The 17,815-nt window shown below is 49.7% G+C and overlaps 2 protein-coding genes across 2 annotated transcripts; one reads left to right on the forward strand and one right to left on the reverse strand.

Annotated features, from left to right (window-relative positions):
* Window positions 1–973: 973 nt before the first annotated feature.
* On the reverse strand, window positions 974–4,925 carry ANAPC11 (anaphase promoting complex subunit 11). Its single transcript, XM_075278186.1, has 2 exons — window positions 4,687–4,925; window positions 974–1,619 (listed from the first exon to the last, which is right to left on the reverse strand). Exons 1-2 carry the CDS (start codon window positions 4,793–4,795, stop codon window positions 1,474–1,476), a joined length of 255 nt encoding a protein of 84 aa, XP_075134287.1. The 5' UTR covers window positions 4,796–4,925; the 3' UTR covers window positions 974–1,473.
* A 6,186-nt stretch (window positions 4,926–11,111) lies between these two features.
* Window positions 11,112–16,066, forward strand: ALYREF (Aly/REF export factor). The gene is made up of 6 exons (XM_075279357.1): window positions 11,112–11,463; window positions 11,747–11,878; window positions 13,687–13,834; window positions 13,917–13,980; window positions 14,056–14,239; window positions 15,638–16,066. The coding sequence occupies exons 1-6, from the start codon at window positions 11,233–11,235 to the stop codon at window positions 15,650–15,652; spliced, it is 774 nt and encodes a 257-aa protein (XP_075135458.1). The 5' UTR covers window positions 11,112–11,232; the 3' UTR covers window positions 15,653–16,066.
* Window positions 16,067–17,815: the final 1,749 nt, after the last annotated feature.

Here is a 17,815-nt window from a genome sequence, read left to right on the forward strand (position 1 = left end):
CAGGCACCAAATGCGTTGTCAACACAGGAATGTAAGGGCGCCTTCACATGGAGTTTACGCTCCGTGTATTCTGTAGTTCAATGGCTTGTTCATATAACGCGCGTCTTTTTGCGGAGCGTAAACTCCGTGTGAATGCGCCCTAACACTTAAAGGGGTTGTCCGAGTAGAAAAGGGAGAAAAAGTTCTAAAATTCTCCTTTAAGGCTGGACGTTGCGGAAGCGCAGCTTCTTGTGTTGCAGATTTTGCTGCGTTTTTTGGAGCCAAAGCCAAAAATCGCTACAAAAGTAATGGGAAACATATCGGAAGTTTTTACACTTCTACTTTCTGCTCAATCCACAACTGACTTTGGCTCACAAAACGCCAATGATGCAGCGATGACATCACGTACATGAGTCATGTGACTGCTATAACCAATCACTGGCCTCAGGGGTCATGTAGTGTATATGATTCAACATGGCCGGTGATGTCATCGCTGCAGGACATTTAAAGGGATTTGGACTTCACGCATTGATGACCTATCCAGGATCCCTACAGATCAGCTTCGATAACATTACGGTCATCAGTCACATGGTACGGCTGCACCTCAGTCCCACTCAAGTGGATGGGGCTGAGCTGCAATGCCAAGCACAGCCACTATACAATGTAAGACGCTGTGAACAGGTCAATATGAGTTGGGGTCCCCGGTGTTAGATCACCTAGTGGTTATGTATCGTAAGGACATCAGGGGGATATCAGAGGCCAATTCTGTATTTGTTAGGGTTACCCCCAGGGTCACGTGATCAGAACCAGTACCTGGTCCCCGGGTTGCACCACCTTCTCCGTTTTCACCAGTAGATACCTGTACTTTACTATAGTCTGCCAATTCCCACAGGACAGGTGAGTTACCTGTGAAAATGGGAGAGGAGGCGGAGCGACCAAAGGGGGCGGGTACAGGGAGAACCCCTTTAAATCATTTTTTTTCAAGACCCTTGGACAATCCCTTTTATTTAAGACTTGCAGAAAACACCAGCAGTGAAAGGGTTCACTCTGCACCGCCAAAAAGTAAATTACGCTTGATGCAAATTGAAGAGACGCGAGGATCCACTCGGAAACGAGAAGTCACGTGACCTTTTCTAATGAAGATAATGTATATCGGCTATATTATCCCCCCGTATACTCCGCCAGGATCCGTCTCCGAGAAATTACATTTCCTTCTTCGCGTCCCGGGAGTTTTGCGTCGATTCACTTTATTCAATTGACAACTGGAAATGACAAATCTGGCTCGTCACAAAGAGAAAGGTAAAATAATGTCATTTATATGCAGAGGAGGGAGGGGGCGCTGTCACAGTCCTCCAGGACACGTCTTTATTTCCCATTGTACATTACGCAGGTTGAGAAGACTTTGTTGTCCATTAGATCAGTTTCCGGCAGTCGCTGCCCCGGAGACTCGTGACTCCGCAGCTGCCAAGGACGACTCCGGCATCGCAACGTGATTTACTCCTTGAATTTCCACTCCTGCCGGCACATGGGGCAATGCTGCTGCACCTGCTGGGAGTTCAGCCACTTCAGGATGCAATGCATATGGAAGCAGTGTGAACAGTGACCCCAAACCAAGGGGCAGTCGTCTCCGGGAACCTTACCTGTAGGGGGAGACACAGAGCGAGGGGGGGATCATGGAGAACCTGTATACATTCGTCTTGTATTCTGCATGAAATAATAATTCTGGAGCATCTTCTCTTATAGGTCAGCTGTGTGTTGCTCTGTTATTCCTCCTGGAAATTTAGGGCAGCAGGACGAGGGCGTCCCTGACACTATCCAATCCCTGCTGACAGTACGGGCCATAGTCCTTACATAAGGGGAATAGAAACTCACAGTTGTCAATGTAGTCACACATTTCCAGGAGGAATAACAGAGGAATGGCACAAGGTACAGTTACAAGGAGCGATGAGCCAGAATTGTTATCTCGTGGTCTGTCAATATAAAACCATAAGATCTAAAAGACGTGAATTTTAGGACTGGTAGGCAGTAGTCAGGAGGGAGGGAGGGTTCGGCAGTAGTCAGGAGGGAGGGAGGGTTGGGCAGTAGTCGGGAGGGAGGGAGGGTTGGGCAGTGGGAGGGAGGGAGGGAGGGTTGGGCAGTAGTCGGGAGGGAGGGAGGGTTGGGCAGTAGTCGGGAGGGAGGGAGGGTTGGGCAGTAGTCGGGAGGGAGGGAGGGTTGGGCAGTAGTCGGGAGGGAGGGAGGGTTGGGCAGTAGTCGGGAGGGAGGGAGGGTTGGGCAGTAGTCGGGAGGGAGGGAGGGTTCGGCAGTAGTCGGGAGGGAGGGAGGGTTCGGCAGTAGTCGGGAGGGAGGGAGGGTTGGGCAGTAGTCGGGAGGGAGGGTTGGGCAGTAGTCGGGAGGGAGGGAGGGAGGGTTGGGCAGTAGTCGGGAGGGAGGGAGGGTTGGGCAGTAGTCGGGAGGGAGGGAGGGTTGGGCAGTAGTCGGGAGGGAGGGAGGGTTGGGCAGTAGTCGGGAGGGAGGGAGGGTTGGGCAGTAGTCGGGAGGGAGGGAGGGTTGGGCAGTAGTCGGGAGGGAGGGAGGGTTGGGCAGTAGTCGGGAGGGAGGGAGGGTTCGCCAGTAGTCGGGAGGGAGGGAGGGTTCGCCAGTAGTCAGGAGAGAGGAAGGGCAGAACGGTTCAACAGTAGTCGGGGGGGAGGAAGGGTTGGGCAGTAGTCGGGAGGGAGGGTTGGGCAGTAGTCGGGAGGGAGGGAGGGTTGGGCAGTAGTCGGGAGGGAGGGTTGGGCAGTAGTCGGGAGAGAGGGAGGGTTGGGCAGTAGTCGGGAGAGAGGGAGGGTTGGGCAGTAGTCGGGAGAGAGGAAGGGCAGAACGGTTTGGCAGTAGTCAGGAGGGAGGGAGAGGCGGTTCGGCAGTAGTCGGGAGGGAGGGAGGGTTGGGCAGTAGTCGGGAGGGAGGGAGGGTTGGGCAGTAGTCGGGAGGGAGGGACGGTTCGGCAGTAGTCGGGAGGGAGGGAGGGTTGGGCAGTAGTCGGGAGGGAGGGCGGAACGGTTTGGCAGTATTCGGGAGGGAGGGAGGGTTGGGCAGTAGTCGGGAGGGAGGGTTGGGCAGTAGTCGGGAGGGAGGGAGGGAGGGTTGGGCAGTGGGAGGGAGGGAGGGTTGGGCAGTGGGAGGGAGGGAGGGTTGGGCAGTGGGAGGGAGGGAGGGTTGGGCAGTAGTCGGGAGGGAGGGAGGGTTGGGCAGTGGGAGGGAGGGAGGGTTGGGCAGTAGTCGGGAGGGAGGGTTGGGCAGTGGGAGGGAGGGAGGGTTGGGCAGTAGTCGGGAGGGAGGGTTGGGCAGTGGGAGGGAGGGAGGGTTGGGCAGTGGGAGGGAGGGAGGGAGGGTTGGGCAGTGGGAGGGAGGGAGGGAGGGTTGGGCAGTGGGAGGGAGGGAGGGTTGGGCAGTAGTCGGGAGGGAGGGAGGGTTGGGCAGTAGTCGGGAGGGAGGGAGGGTTGGGCAGTAGTCGGGAGGGAGGGTTGGGCAGTAGTCGGGAGGGAGGGAGGGTTGGGCAGTAGTCGGGAGGGAGGGAGGGTTGGGCAGTAGTCGGGAGGGAGGGCGGAACAGTTTGGCAGTATTCGGGAGGGAGGGAGGGTTGGGCAGTAGTCGGGAGGGAGGGAGGGTTGGGCAGTAGTCGGGAGGGAGGGCGGAACGGTTTGGCAGTATTCGGGAGGGAGGGAGGGTTGGGCAGTAGTCGGGAGGGAGGGTTGGGCAGTAGTCGGGAGGGAGGGCGGAACGGTTTGGCAGTATTCGGGAGGGAGGGTTGGGCAGTAGTCGGGAGGGAGGGTTGGGCAGTAGTCGGGAGGGAGGGTTGGGCAGTGGGAGGGAGGGAGGGCGGAACGGTTTGGCAGTATTCAAGAGGGAGGGAGGGTTGGGCAGTATTCGGGAGGGTGGGGCGCGTACTGGTGCATGAGATACATACAGGTAATGCTAAATGTAGTTCATATGCCTCTCTTTATGTCTGCAATATTGTGTGTTAATATGTTGGTTTCTCAGTAATAATTGCTAGCGATTTAAGATCCTTTTACATACCTATTTATACACAGTCGAATGACACCAATTTATGGAGTACTCTTTGTCATTAAATATTGCATGGACTAACTATAAAGCACATTACTTTATGGAAGCCTATTAGTATGTATCTCATTGCATCCATTGTTGGTTGCACCAATTATCTTTGAATTCATATTTATTATTTATTTATGTACTTTTCAATAAATTTATACTTTTTATACTAATGTTGTCTTTTATGTGGTAGTTGGCCTGTGGGTCAATGTGGTTGGTTTAGATAAACACTACCTAGATTTGCCCTATATTTTTGTTTGATAGTATTCGGGAGGGGCAGTTCACCAGTAGTCAGGAGGGAGGGGCAGTTCAGCAGTAGTCAGGAAGGCGGAACGGTTTGGCAGTAGTCAGTGGGGGGTGGGAGGGTTTGGTGGCAGTCAGATTAGAGGAGAGGTCAGTGGTAGTCAGGTGGGTCCAGTAGGAAGGTGGGAGGGTTCAATAGCAGTCAGATGGGAGAGGACTGAGTGATCCCAGTGGGCAGTTGCCCCAGCACACATCTTTACAGGCCTCATGTATATATATATATATATATATATATATATATATATATATATATATATATATATATATATATATAATGCCCCTCAGTAATGGCCGGGGGGGGCACATACTTACAGTCAGGGCAGCAGCCATTGAACGCCATACGGCAGATCCCGCAGTTCTCGTCATTTGCCACCCACATCCATGAGGCGACGCCATTCCAGGCTTTAATGTGCACCTTCATGCTGCCTCCTCTCTGTATACCGGCTATATACCCTGTGTATACTATCACATACACCCGCGGCTCCTCTCTACCATAATACAGCGATCCGGTTTATCGGCTATTCGTGTCTGCCGCTCTCCGGCTCGATCGGTCACGCCTGCAGGGGCAGAGGTTATGATGCAGCAGCGGCCATGATGGATGTGGGCAAAGCCTTGTGTGTATGGAGACTGCTCAGGCGTGAAGGACTTTCTTGAAGACCTGATACACGGAGCATGAGGTGGGAAGCTGCACTGGTGACAATGGAGGTTTAGTGTGATGTTACAGCGCCCCCTACTGGCCATGTGGTGTTTCAGGGCATGACATAGCTGGAAGGTAATGCTGGTGAGCAAAAAAAGTGACCTGCACTCTGCCAGACCTGACAACCTAGGTGCCAGCCAAAATACCTCTATAAAGGTGTCAACTGCAGATGATTTCATAAGGGCCAATTCACATACAACAGATTTGTTGCAGAAATTTTTGCATCCCTCTCATTCATGTGCTTGCGTCCTATGGATGGTAACGTGGACCCTTAAAGGGGTTTTCTGCTTTAGGTGACGACAACTGTCTGCTGTAATCTGTGCACGTGTTCAGTTTCCCCGCAGCGTCCACAGAGGAGAGTAGGTTATTATTTCCATACCTCATATCATCCATGGTCACCCAGCCTATTGATTTGCAGGTCAGGTCTATGAAGATGAGTTCATGTACACATGCCTTGTGCTGATCACCTTGCACGGTGGTAGTCACCGAGAAGAAGAGAGGGACTGGCACAGAGAGGATATGTATGACAAGTCCTGGACCATAGAAAGTTCCTGCATTCATAGTCGTATCCAAGGCAAAACCAAAAGGCAAAATCAAAGATGGCTAGAGAGAATCTTTAGGCCACGATCACATGGGGAAAGAGGGGACGGATTATGGTGCTGAATCCACGTCATAATCTGCCCCCTCACAATAGAGGTCTATGTAGAAAAAAAAGAAACGAGCTGCCCTTTCTTCAGGCAGATTTCGCGACTGGGTCAGCCCCGGCGTCCGCCTCGCGGCAGCACTCTCCGGACTAGTCCCATTCATTTGAGATAACTCCGGAGTCGCAACATATTTTGGCTTCCCGTGTCACTCTCAGGACCAAAATCTGCCAGTTCGCTCCCCGTGTGACCGTGGCCTTAGGATCTTTAAAACGCTGCAAAAAAAAAAGGGGTTGCATGAAATTTCTAAACAGCGCCTCTCCTGACCACAGACTTTGTGATTCATCTCTTGATCCAGCCTAAGCTGCAGTGCCAGAAACAACCCATGAACAAGAATGGCGCTGTTTCTAGATAAAATCAGACACATTTGCAATCCTTGGATTATTAGGATATGACTAATGGTCCTCACTGTGCACTTTACTGGTCACTTTTGCCTTGTTTGGTTCATGGATCTCCTGCCCATGTGGCTGTAACTATATAATGTTGTGGAGGCAGTGGCGTAACTACCGCCGTAGCAGCTGAGGCAGCTGCCACAGGGCCCGGGACATTAGGGGGCCCGGTGACAGCCGCTACCGCTGATATCATTATACTCAGGGGGTCTTTTCGGATCCCCTGTGTGGAGGGGATGCAGGCAGTGAGCTGTCAGTGGCAGCCATCTGCCCCTCCAGTCTGAGAGTGGGAAGGTAAATAAACCATTAGGCTATTGACACCTTTGGAGATAACAGAGCCCCCTCTCACCTGCTGCAGCTCCATCAGAACAGCAGAAGTCGTGCGGATCTGTACAGCCGCCATACACCTGGATACACAGCTCAGCTGAGTGCTCATGTCTTCTCAGTGTGTATTGCAGAATCCTCTATGGCCATCCAGATGATCTGCTATTAAAGGGATATTTCAGTTACAACAAGTTACCCCCTATCCAACAGATACTTTGTGCAAATCATCCAGCTTTCCCAGAGTCCTGAAAACTAGCAAAACTAGATGTTATAACTTAGAAAGAGGTTTATATATAGGTAGATTTTGCTCCAGCAGCACTATGCATGGCATCACTAACTGGTATATTACCCAGCTTTCCTGAGACCCTGAAAAATACATTTGTCACCTTAGGGTCCCTAATCCAGCATGATATGGCACAATTATTTAGATACAGGCAGTTAATATTCAGTATTTCCTACCACAGCCTACATAATATTCTACCCAGCTTTTCCTGGACCCTGAACTGCAAATTAAGTGAACTTCAGCATGATTTGGGAGCAAACGGGGGATTTATTTTATATATTTAGTATTCAGCAGTCCCTATTAAGGTATGTTACCCAGCTTTCTCAGAATCCTGAAAGGGAAATCCTGGCAAGCTATGGTATGGTATAGTAAGTTTCTGCTGGTAAATATAAGATTCAGTATTCCTTATTACAGCTTCCTATGCTCTGTTACCCAGCTTTCCCAGAAGTCTAAATGGCAAATCTGGCAAGCCCCGGATCAGATATATGTATATTATATTATATGACGTTATTCTTCATCAGTCCGTATTGCAGCAGTTTGGGAAAGCTGAATGCCTCGGAGCTGTACTAAGTTTTATTCTTCTCTCTGGTTCTCGAGATCGGTGGGGGGCCAACTTGCTGTAACTGGAATAACAGGTAATTCAGTGTATGTGATGTATATGTATGTACATATGTATGACACGTCATGTTCTATTATTGTATAGCCTTTCCCTATGGGTAGGGGGTCCAGTGTAGTAAACAGCCCCCCCCCCCCCATAGTGATATTGTCGTAACAGCTGAACAATGGACATGACACAATAACTCTCACTCTATCTGTAGTACAACTCTCACTAGGGGGCGCTTTTGCAGGCATTCACAGACCCCCAACCCTCCCACCCACCAGTCTACGCATATGGTTGTGTCTAGGATTTCTATTGATCCCTGTTATGAGATACAAAGCCCTTCCCCCAATCTGATGAGCGGTTTGATCTCCCAATGATGGGGGTTGTTGTCCCTTTGTATAGTCTCATCTGGCACAGTGATCCCAGATACAGATCAACCAGGATCAGCAACATCTTCTTTATGAACCACAAGCAAAGTGGACAGTTCACACTGGCCAAAAACAGGGCTAAGCCCCCTTGCAGACGACCGTGGTGTGGGACAGGTTCACTTTGTGGCCCGTGCTTACGTGGCTCCTTCTCTTAAAGGAGCCATAGAAGCACGGCCCATGCACGTGTGGCACAAGGGAACATCCTCGTGTCCCCCATGTGCAGACCGTGCTTTTATTTCACCGTCGTCTCCAACCGGCCTAATGGGTTTGCCCTTGAAGTAAACTTATTCCCCTATTTAGTAGGGGATAATTTGCACAATGATGGGGATCCGACCAGGGGTGTAACGTGAAGGGGAGAAGTTAAACCCAGGAGCCTGAAGGCCCATTATAGTTGGAGGGGCCTAGTGCAAATTTTGCCTCGCGGCCCAGGTGCGCCGTGTTATGCGTCTTGATCCAAGCTTTGGGACCCCCATATATCACAACAACGGCATTGCTTTGCACCCCAGCCTGAATGGAGCAGTGGTCAGACTGCATTCATGTCAATGGGATCCCCAAAGAAAACTTGGTGGCACCAGTATTGTATGGTTGGCCATTTTCTTTTGGTCTCTACACTCTGCAATAATCTCATCTTCAGGACTTTGCTAAAAATATAAGTCCAAAACTGTAAGTTTTATCACACGTACAACTTTTCTACCGCCATAGACCACGTTGAAAGTGATCGGCGACTTTCCTGTGTCGTGGAATTGTTTTTCCTTACATTGTATCTCTGGAAGAGTGGTGCAGGGGCAAGTCAAGGGCGAGTTGCACAATTTGCATCTTTGTATCTAGTAAAAGGGATCATCACAAATTGTAAATACAATCCTAGACTGGTGGGCCAGTGAGTGTGTGTTTGGGGAGGGCAGTGAATGCATATAAAACACCCCCTACTGAGAGCTACAGGCCTGGGGGAAAGTTTTTGTGTTAGGTCAATTGTTCAGGTGTTAAGTCAACAACACTATGGGCAAGACGCCATTGACTATGGATGTCCCGGCCCCAGGGCAGAGACATGAATCTTGTAGACGGCTCTGTAAGGAAATGCTATACAAATATATACAGCCTGACACTTCACATACATAGTAGATATCATACATTGGCAGAGGTGTAACATGAAGATAACGTGTTATCTTCTTACATTGTGAAGAATCCTTTGGGTTTCTTGAGTGTCCAGGATCGGTAGTCATTTTTACCTCTGCACCTCCTATAACTAGGCCCCGGACAGACATATATACTGTACTAGCCTACATGCAGGCAACCAGACGTGCTTTTAATGGCCGGCATGCTGATCCGTTATTTTCTACATCCCCATACACACACCCACGTATTACTGCAGGGCCAATGAACCTGGGGGCAAAACTCGGGACAGGTTCTATTTCTAGGAGCAACACGGTGGCCCAGTGGTTAGCAATGCCGCCTTGTAGCGCTGGAGTCCTGGGTTCGCACCCTGCCAGCAACGACATCTGCAAGGAGTTTGTATGTTCTCCCCGTGTTTGCGTGGATTTCCTCCCGTTCTACAAAGATATACTGATAGGGGAAAAAAATATACATTGTGATTCCTATACGGGGCTCACAATCTACATTTAAAAAAAAGGTTCTATTTCTGTCCACTTTGCGCCCTGGGCTTATTAATGAAGTGTATGGCTCTGTGGAGTGTATGGAGAGCGCATGCAAGTGATGTTTTCTCATGGATCCATACATGTCTATGTTTGTGTACATGTAAGTCACAATCACATACGGATGTTTTTCTCGCTATATGACATGAAGTCAAAATAAACGTTTCCCGTTTCAGGTCAATTCGGATTATCAGAACTATTTCTATTTTCTACCACCATAGACCACGTTGAAAGTGATAGGATAACGAGAGAGAATTTTTAAGCCAGACCTCATTAAGTATCAGGACCCACCATCAGGTTCTAACCGCACTACTACGCTAGACATTGCATTATATCTCCTGATGATCCTTGCAGGAAGAAACGCGTTGAGATAGTGACAGAATGAGATTACATCTTATCTGATTATACGCCTTGTATCAAAGAGGCTAAATACTGTAGCTAGCTGCAGCCACTATGGTTTTTATTGATATAGCAAGCACACAATGAGCATCCAATGGGCTTTTGCTGTATCAGAGGAGTAGGCACTTTGAGCTTCAGACAGGCACCGATTGATTAGTGTATGTTTACAATGAGCTGATTTGATTGTGATTTAGGGAAAGTGGTTTAACCTCCCTGAAAAATAGACACTGTAATGTGATTGCTCTATGTCCTTGAATGTGGGAAGGCTTAACCTAATCTAAAGGTAGTATATACCTTTCCAATACACAGATTCAGGTGCCAACAGACCGACACAGCCCTGTTGTTTTATTATTTTTAATGGAGACTGATAGGGACTGTGCCCCTATTTTTACTTCATTGCATACTGAAATAAAAGTTAAGTTTTTATTTCATTCGGAGGGTACCCTTGCTGGTAACATAAAAGAATTCTTGGTATACCTAGATCCAGTAAGCTACTAGAATTTTTAAGCCATTTTTATTACTTTCTGCAAAGGCAATAGTTTACATTTCGTTAGTATTTGGTGCCGTGGCCCTTAAACTATAAGACGTGGATCAAATGTTTTAGATCTTCTTTCTAGTAGCTTCTCAAAATAGTTGATAGGGATTTGGGCCCGTTCCTCCTGAGGCCCGGTTCACGTCTACGTTCGGTGAGTCGGGTTGGGGATCCCCGAGAAGAAATAGCGAACGTATAGACAAGCGGTGAGCAGTGAAAGCACATGGACTATAATGGGGTCCGTGTGTTTTCCACGTGGTCTCGGCGCGAGTCATGCGGATGGGAAAGTAGTTCATATGAATTACTTTTCGCATGGCTCATGCGGAAAACACACGGACGCCATTATAGTTCTCTTCCTAATACTTGGCTGATTTCTTAAGACGTTCTTATGACACTGAGACGCCTTGTGTTTCAGGTTCGCCTTACAATCCATCCACAGGTGTGTCTCTAATTAATTCAGATTGAGCCCAGTGGCTGCCACAGACACGACCTCATCCTATGGGGTGCAGTAAGATTACATCTGTAGATAGCTAGCTGTATAGTAATACATAGACTCTATGTGTAACCTATAGCAAACCATAGCAGGGGGCGCTCAGCTGGTCACGTGGTCTACAGGATAAAAAAAACCCCACCTCGGCATCTGATTGGCTTGTGGTATCGTATCGAACACGAGGCGTGGAATACAGAACTCGCGATGACGTCAAGGCTCGGAAGTGACGTCCGCAGTGGCGGGCTTGCACGAGGCGGAGCTTACATAAGCGCGGCTCACTTCTGTGCCGTTGTATTGTTAGAGCGGAAGCCGCGCCCGGGCACGTGATTCCACCACACCGGACACCCGCCACCGAGACCGCCACCATGGGGGACAAGATGGACATGTCCCTGGACGATATTATCAAGATGAACCGCAGCCAGAGGACTACCGGCAGAGGCCGAGGAGGTCGCGGCGCTCGAGGTGGCGCCTCCCGTGGTGGAGCAGTAGGCCGCGTTGGAGGAGGCGGTGGTATCGGTCGCGGAGGCGGAGGGCCAGTCCGGACGAGACCGATGTTAAACCGGGGTGGCAGGAACCGGCCCGCACCTTACAGCAGGGTAGGAGTGGCGGGCACGGGGGGCCGGCAGGGAGGGCCTGCGGCCTAGCAATGGAGGAGGAGGAGGGAGCCGCCTGGAGAGCCCCGGAGACGTGCGAGACCCGGAGAGGCCGGACCGAGGAGGGGGTGCCCAGCCTGATAAGGTTTGAGCAGCGGGGGATCAGGGGCCTAGGGCGCCCCGTATACTCGCCGGCTCCGGGGGTGGGGGCTGCTTGCTCCTGTGCTGGGGCTTTCTCTCTGGTGTCCCCCCTGGGCCTTTCTCACCGCTCTATTGTCTCTTACAGCCCAAGCAGCTCCCGGATAAATGGCAGCACGACCTGTTCGACAGCGGATTTGGGGCTGGAGCCGGAGTAGAGACCGGGGGCAAACTGCTGGTGTCCAACCTGGACTTCGGGGTGTCGGATGCCGACATTCAGGTAAGTGCTTGTGTGCTGGGCTCTGGTCACCCTGTAGGGTTTGGTGCCCAGACTGAGTCCACCTCCAAATTTAGTAGAAAAAAGTGTCTTATTCTAGGTGGACGAAGGCGTTTGGGGGGGATTTCTGTTCTTCAGGTCTGCTTGGGTACCTGAAAAATGGGAACAGTCTGCTTAAAAATCAGAGCGCCCCGGGGCCCCCCATGATGTATTTTCATTGTGTGGGTTACCCAGTGCTGTACAATTATCTGCTTAGGGGTGGGAATTGTCAGGACTCCGGGTTCAGTATGAGGATCCCATTCTTCTGCGGTTAGACCCCCACCATTCATTCTTACCCCCTATCATGTGGCTAGGAGAATTTATAGTTGTGGGAATGTACTGTTAAAGGGGAGCTCTACTGTCAGGTTACCGGGGTGTCCTGTGTATAGGGATTTTGCTGTGTGTGTCATGTGGTTGGGGCTACTCTGATGAGGACAGGGCCCAATGTATATCTATATACTGCTCTTACGCAAAATATCCTTAGAAGTGAGGGGTTGCCTTAAAGGGATTCTACCATTTAAAAAAAAAATAAAAATTTTTGTGGCTAAGACGTCGGAATAGTCTTTAGAAAGGCTATTCGTCTTACCTTTAGACGTGATCTCCGCCGCGCCGTTCCTTAGAAATATCGGTTTTTACCTGTATGCAAATGAGTTCTCCCGCAGCAATGAGGGCGTCTCCACCGCTGCCAGAAAAGTGTCTCCAAGTGCTGCCGCCTTCATCCACTGCGTCATCATCTGTGTTTTGTGGTGCTGGCTCATAACTTCTAGCAGAGCAAACTGCGCAGGCGCACAGGCCACGGGAAAATGGCCGCTTGCACAGTACTGTTAGTGGCCCTTTTCCCCTGCGCAGTCTGCTCTGCTAGGTTATGAGCCTGCACCGGAACAAGACATTGAACATGACGCGGCGGACGAAGAAGGAGGCGGTGCTTGGAGACACTTCTCTGGCAACGGTGTGGATGCCCTCATTGCTGCGAGAGAACTCATTTGCATACCGGTAAAAACCGGTATTTCTGAGGAACGGCGCAGCGGAGACCACGTCTAAAGGTAAGAGACAAATAGACTTTCTAAAGACTATTCCGACGTCTTATCCACAAAAAAAAGGTTTTAATGGTAGAATCCCTTTAAAGGTTGTCCGAGACCCCATGTGTACAGGATACTGATGACCTATTGTGGGTGGGAAACCTGTTTCTATACTCATGGGGTCTTGGGCAACCCCTAATCCTATTCCTGTCTCCCATGAACTGTCCTGTTCATGTCACTGTAGCGCTATCTGTTTTCTTCCATAACATTGCGGTACAAAGGAGGGCAGTCTATTGGCTGTAGGATTGGGGAAGGTTCCCATTGGTCAGACCCCGCTGATTGTACACTGATGCTTTCTTAACCCTGGGGCTGTGTCTCCCTTCTCAAGTGTCTGGTGTGCAAGAGAATTGGAACGATCGTGCACAGTATGGCGGGGACTTCTCCTTGTTTTGATACAAAATTAAAATAAGGGTTGTTAGATCCCGTGGTATGGCCATATACTTGCAATAACTTTGAACTGAGCATTTATCTAGTCGGCACCAATTCCTCCATCTGCTCGGCATACATGATGGCATTGGCTGTGCGTATTTGTTCTCTACCGGGGGAGGGGCATTAACCGGCGGTCATCTGTGTTGGAGCCGAACACCTGTATATACATCTTACTGTTCACCTGTCCCCTAGATTGGCTTTGGCTATTATCTATCGCCTCCTGCTTGTCCTATATCTGACAAATTGCCATGTTGGTCATTGCAGGAGTTGTTTGCAGAGTTTGGCACCCTGAAGAAGGCAGCGGTTCACTATGACAGATCCGGCAGAAGTTTAGGTACAGCGGATGTGCACTTTGAAAGGAAAGCAGACGCATTGAAGGCAATGAAACAGTACAACGGCGTACCTCTAGATGGTGAGACCCCACACCTCGCCCTTCACCCTCCTTCTCCTGGGGGTTCACGAGCATTGTCTGACCTGTTCTCTCTATTCTGTAGGTCGCCCCATGAACATTCAGTTGGTCACATCACAGATTGAAGCACAGAGAAGACCTGTACAGAGGTGAGTGGGGCTCTTAATGGGGGGGTAGTAATTGTTGGCAATGGTTTCTGGTACTAAAGTGTTTTGTTTTTGTAGTGTGACTAGGGGTGGCATGACGCGACCACGAGGGGGCCCGACAGGCTTTGGTGCTGGTGGCGGGAACAGAAGAGGCGGCAGGGGAGGAAATCGGGGCCGTGGTCGGGGAGGAGCTGGCAGAAACACAAAGCAACAGTTATCGGCAGAAGAGCTGGACGCACAGCTGGACGCCTACAATGCCCGGGTAAGTAGTGGCGCAGATGGCAGCGCTAGCGTACTAGTAATGGAGTCTGCTGTGCTCTTCTCAATCCCTGTAACAAACCCCGTATCTCAAACCTCTGGATGACCAAAGCCCTTCCCAATTTATTACTCCAGTGCTGGAGCGCTCCAGTGTCTGCTCTTACTGGAAAAACTCCTTTCTATACCCTAATGAAGTAACCTTCCCTGTAGATCAGGGGTAGGGAACCTTCAGCTCTCCAGCTGCTGTGAAACTACAACTCCCAGCATGCTCCATACATTTCCATGGGAGTTCCAAGAACTGCAGAGCAGGTATGCATGCTGGGAGTTGTAGTTTTGCAACAGCTGGAGAGCCGTACGTTCCCTACCCCTGCTGTAGATGAAAGAACAGACTGCCGCTGGGTTCACACCTGCGTCTGGGGTCTCCGTTCTATGGTTTCCGTCTTCTGCATGGCAGAAGACGGAAACCATAGACCGGGTCCGGCCATGCGCGGCGGTGAGCGTTTTGCGCTCTCCGCCGCGAAACCGGATTTTTTTTTATCCGGACACAGAGTACTGCATGTCCGACTCTGTGTCCGGATTATAAAACCCGGTTTCGCGGCGGAGAGCGCAAAACGCTCACTGCCGCGCACGGCCGGACAGCTTTCTCACCCATTCAAATGAATGGGTGAGAGTCTCCTGCAGGCTTCCGTCTTTAGGCAGGCCTCTGTTTTAGGCAGGAAACGGAAACCTAAGTACGGAGACCGGGCCGCAGATGTGAACGAGCCCTGCGATTGGATTCTGTATAAATCCCTGACCGCTTCAGTCCTATTAGAGTTTGTTCACATCTGCCCCTTCATGGGTATTGGGTCACTGATGCGGCAGTAGTCACTGGGGCAGTCCGGCTATCACTACGGGGCCTAGTGTCTTACCAGACGCTATTGTCTGCCATTTTTGGAGACTGAAGCTCCTAATGGGATGAACAGAGCCTTGATTGCTATGTGAGAATCTACCTTGCCGTAGTGGTCACATGTTGTGTATGGATGACATCACATGCACTGTTCCGCTTCTCACCCGGCCAGTGCCTGTATATTATGGTGGCCTCTACAAAACTGCATGTGCTTTAACAGGACCTAAACTGCAGTGTGTGTATACGTCTAGTCATGGCCATTTTCTTAGGTCACTCCTTCCGGGTAAGACCAGACATCCAACTGCTTGTTCTGAATCTTTGCATGTCTGGCCTCCCCATTCTAGTGTCACGGTCCCCATTTCCCTCCATATTGGTGTGACTGCAGTGTGTTGGTAACCCATCGCTGCTGCATACCCTCCCCCATCCCGGGCCGCATGTGTAGTGTTGCTGCAGCTGTTCCCTATGACTTTGGCCAGCTGTTCATTCTCGTCCCTAATCCTGTCTCTTCCTCCACAGATGGACACCAGCTAATCCCTCCCCTGTCTTCCTGCGCCATACTTCTGGCTTTGGACGTCGTTTCTACACTTCTTGTTTTTTTTGTTTGTTTTTTGCTTTTATTTCGGATAGGTTTTAGACTCATGTAAAGTTGCATATTTTTTTTTTTTATTGCGCAGACCTTTTTTTTTTTTTTTTTTTTTTTTGTACAAGATTATTTTCTGGGACAAATTTTATTGGTTGTGTCGTGAGCAGGGCGAGCTCTAACTTCTGATAAAACACAAGTGTTTGGTATAATCTGTTCCTGGTTCTTGGTCGGACGCCGCACGCCAGGCTGGGACCTTCAGGGATGCGATCCTGTTTCTCTATGCCAATGTAATATGCTCTTTTTATTAAAGTATCTCTGCTGAGGGGCACACGAGAGTATTGTAACTATTAAATCCTGTTGGGTCTGCATCTCCGGGTTTGTCTTTCATTCCTGATTTGGGTTTGTGTCTTTTGGGGAGGAAGGGGAATTCTTGTATAAAGTTGTAACGTCCAGCTCTCTATTATAATGGGGGCGGCTCTATACAAATCTCCACTACTCTATGGGACTATATGACGGGACTCATACAAAAGAGCATCAGCAGCCAGACCACCTGTGAACAGAAGATGCCTCTGGCAGCCCCCTTTAACCCCCTCACTAATGGCTGCCATGTGACCCCTCTCCTGCAGGTAATGTCTAGCTGTGCTGCTTGTGACTGGTGGCTTTCATAGCACCTGGTGTCAGATATAGGAGCTGTACACTGCTCTCCTGTATTTTCCCTTCAGCTATATTTCTGCCAAAACAGGGATTACCTGCTTTGCTGAAACTGCTGGTTATCAGGTCTGAGGCCACAAACTGGGAAAATACGGTCATATATACATGAGTTGAGAGCAGGGGGTGCGTGTATTAAGGTGGGGGATTGTAAAATCTGTGTATGAGATACGGTTTGCTGCTAGTAATGTTGGCTGTACATATTGCAGCGTTATATATAGACTAAGTGTGTGATCATTTGGGCTCTAACTACAGCCTCCAGAAGCTACTGCTCTGATACTACCAAGTCAGACACAGATCCATATTGTGTCCACTTTAAAGTAGATATGGCTGCAAATCTTCACCTAAGGGCCCACAACCGTAACTTCAGACACCATTGATCAGAGGGAGACAAACACCTACACCTAAAACTCATGGCGTGTCCTGCAAATGGGTGATGCACAGGTTGTAGAACACCATAATTTTTGCTACATGAGGCTTCAGCTCTAAATTGGTTTGCCCATATGTGGTGGAGTGATGGACTGACTAGATCAGTCCTGCAGGTTGCAACTTTTCTCAGCACCCTGAAAAAAAAAAAAAGTTGTCCATTGAAAAAAGGAGGCAGAATCTGGTTGGACTATGGAGTTGATGTTTGAGGTGGAATATGCAGTAAAGGGATTGTTCAGGACTTACAAATTTCAATAGGAGGTCAGGTCTTCGTGTGCTGCAGCACCTGGGCGCTTGTTCCGGTGGAAGACCCTGCTGCACGTGACCAATCGGCGGCCTAAGGGAAGGACCAGGGATGTTACTAACTTGTGTCACCGGTGACATTTTGTTTCCTTAGATTACTGGTCACGTGACAAGGACTTTCACCAGAACAAACCCCTGGGTGCCAAGGTTTTTTGTTTGTCACCTCTCTCAGCCTCCTTACTGAAAACCTGTCATTCCTGAACACCACCTTTTAAAATCAGCCTCTACATGACAAGGCTCTAAAATAATCTATGCGATTTTCTTGTAAAGATGGGTTGTGTGTGTGGGGGGGGGGGTCGGAGCTGTTCTGGTTCTGTACACTGTGTACTACTGGGGCTGGTGTCAGATACACAGCAACCTGTTCTTACAATAGGTGACATATCTAATCCTGGAATCCCCCCACATGTATAGCATACTGCAGCAATAGATGGTTCCCTTTATGTTTTGTAGAATCAGGTGCTTTTAGCTCTGACTTACCTGCAGGCATTGTACAGGGTGAAATCCATGACAGTAAGTGACATGCCGCAGGATCTAGTCATAGCATGTAGATTAGGGTCGTATAAACCTCCATGGTGCTGCTACTATAGATGGCAGCCACTGACCTGCAGCAATCCTCCATTACATCTGTCTTACTATGACTTACTAAAGCTTTACGGGGAGTTTCATGTGACAGG

Source organism: Leptodactylus fuscus, chromosome 6 (assembly GCF_031893055.1).
Source record: "Leptodactylus fuscus isolate aLepFus1 chromosome 6, aLepFus1.hap2, whole genome shotgun sequence".
NCBI lineage: Eukaryota > Metazoa > Chordata > Amphibia > Anura > Leptodactylidae > Leptodactylus > Leptodactylus fuscus.

What these genes read in the sequence shown, in the direction of transcription:
- ANAPC11 (XM_075278186.1), bottom strand. Translation starts at nt 4,795, where the DNA reads ATGAAGGTGCACATTAAAGCCTGGAATGGCGTCGCCTCATGGATGTGG. An exon ending in CAATGGCTGCTGCCCTGACT is followed by an intron (nt 1,620 to 4,686) that starts GTAAGTATGTGC and finishes CTCCCCCTACAG; the next exon opens with GTAAGGTTCCCGGAGACGAC.
- ALYREF (XM_075279357.1), top strand. Translation starts at nt 11,233, where the DNA reads ATGGGGGACAAGATGGACATGTCCCTGGACGATATTATCAAGATGAAC. An exon ending in GGCCCGCACCTTACAGCAGG is followed by an intron (nt 11,464 to 11,746) that starts GTAGGAGTGGCG and finishes TGTCTCTTACAG; the next exon opens with CCCAAGCAGCTCCCGGATAA. An exon ending in CAACGGCGTACCTCTAGATG is followed by an intron (nt 13,835 to 13,916) that starts GTGAGACCCCAC and finishes TCTATTCTGTAG; the next exon opens with GTCGCCCCATGAACATTCAG.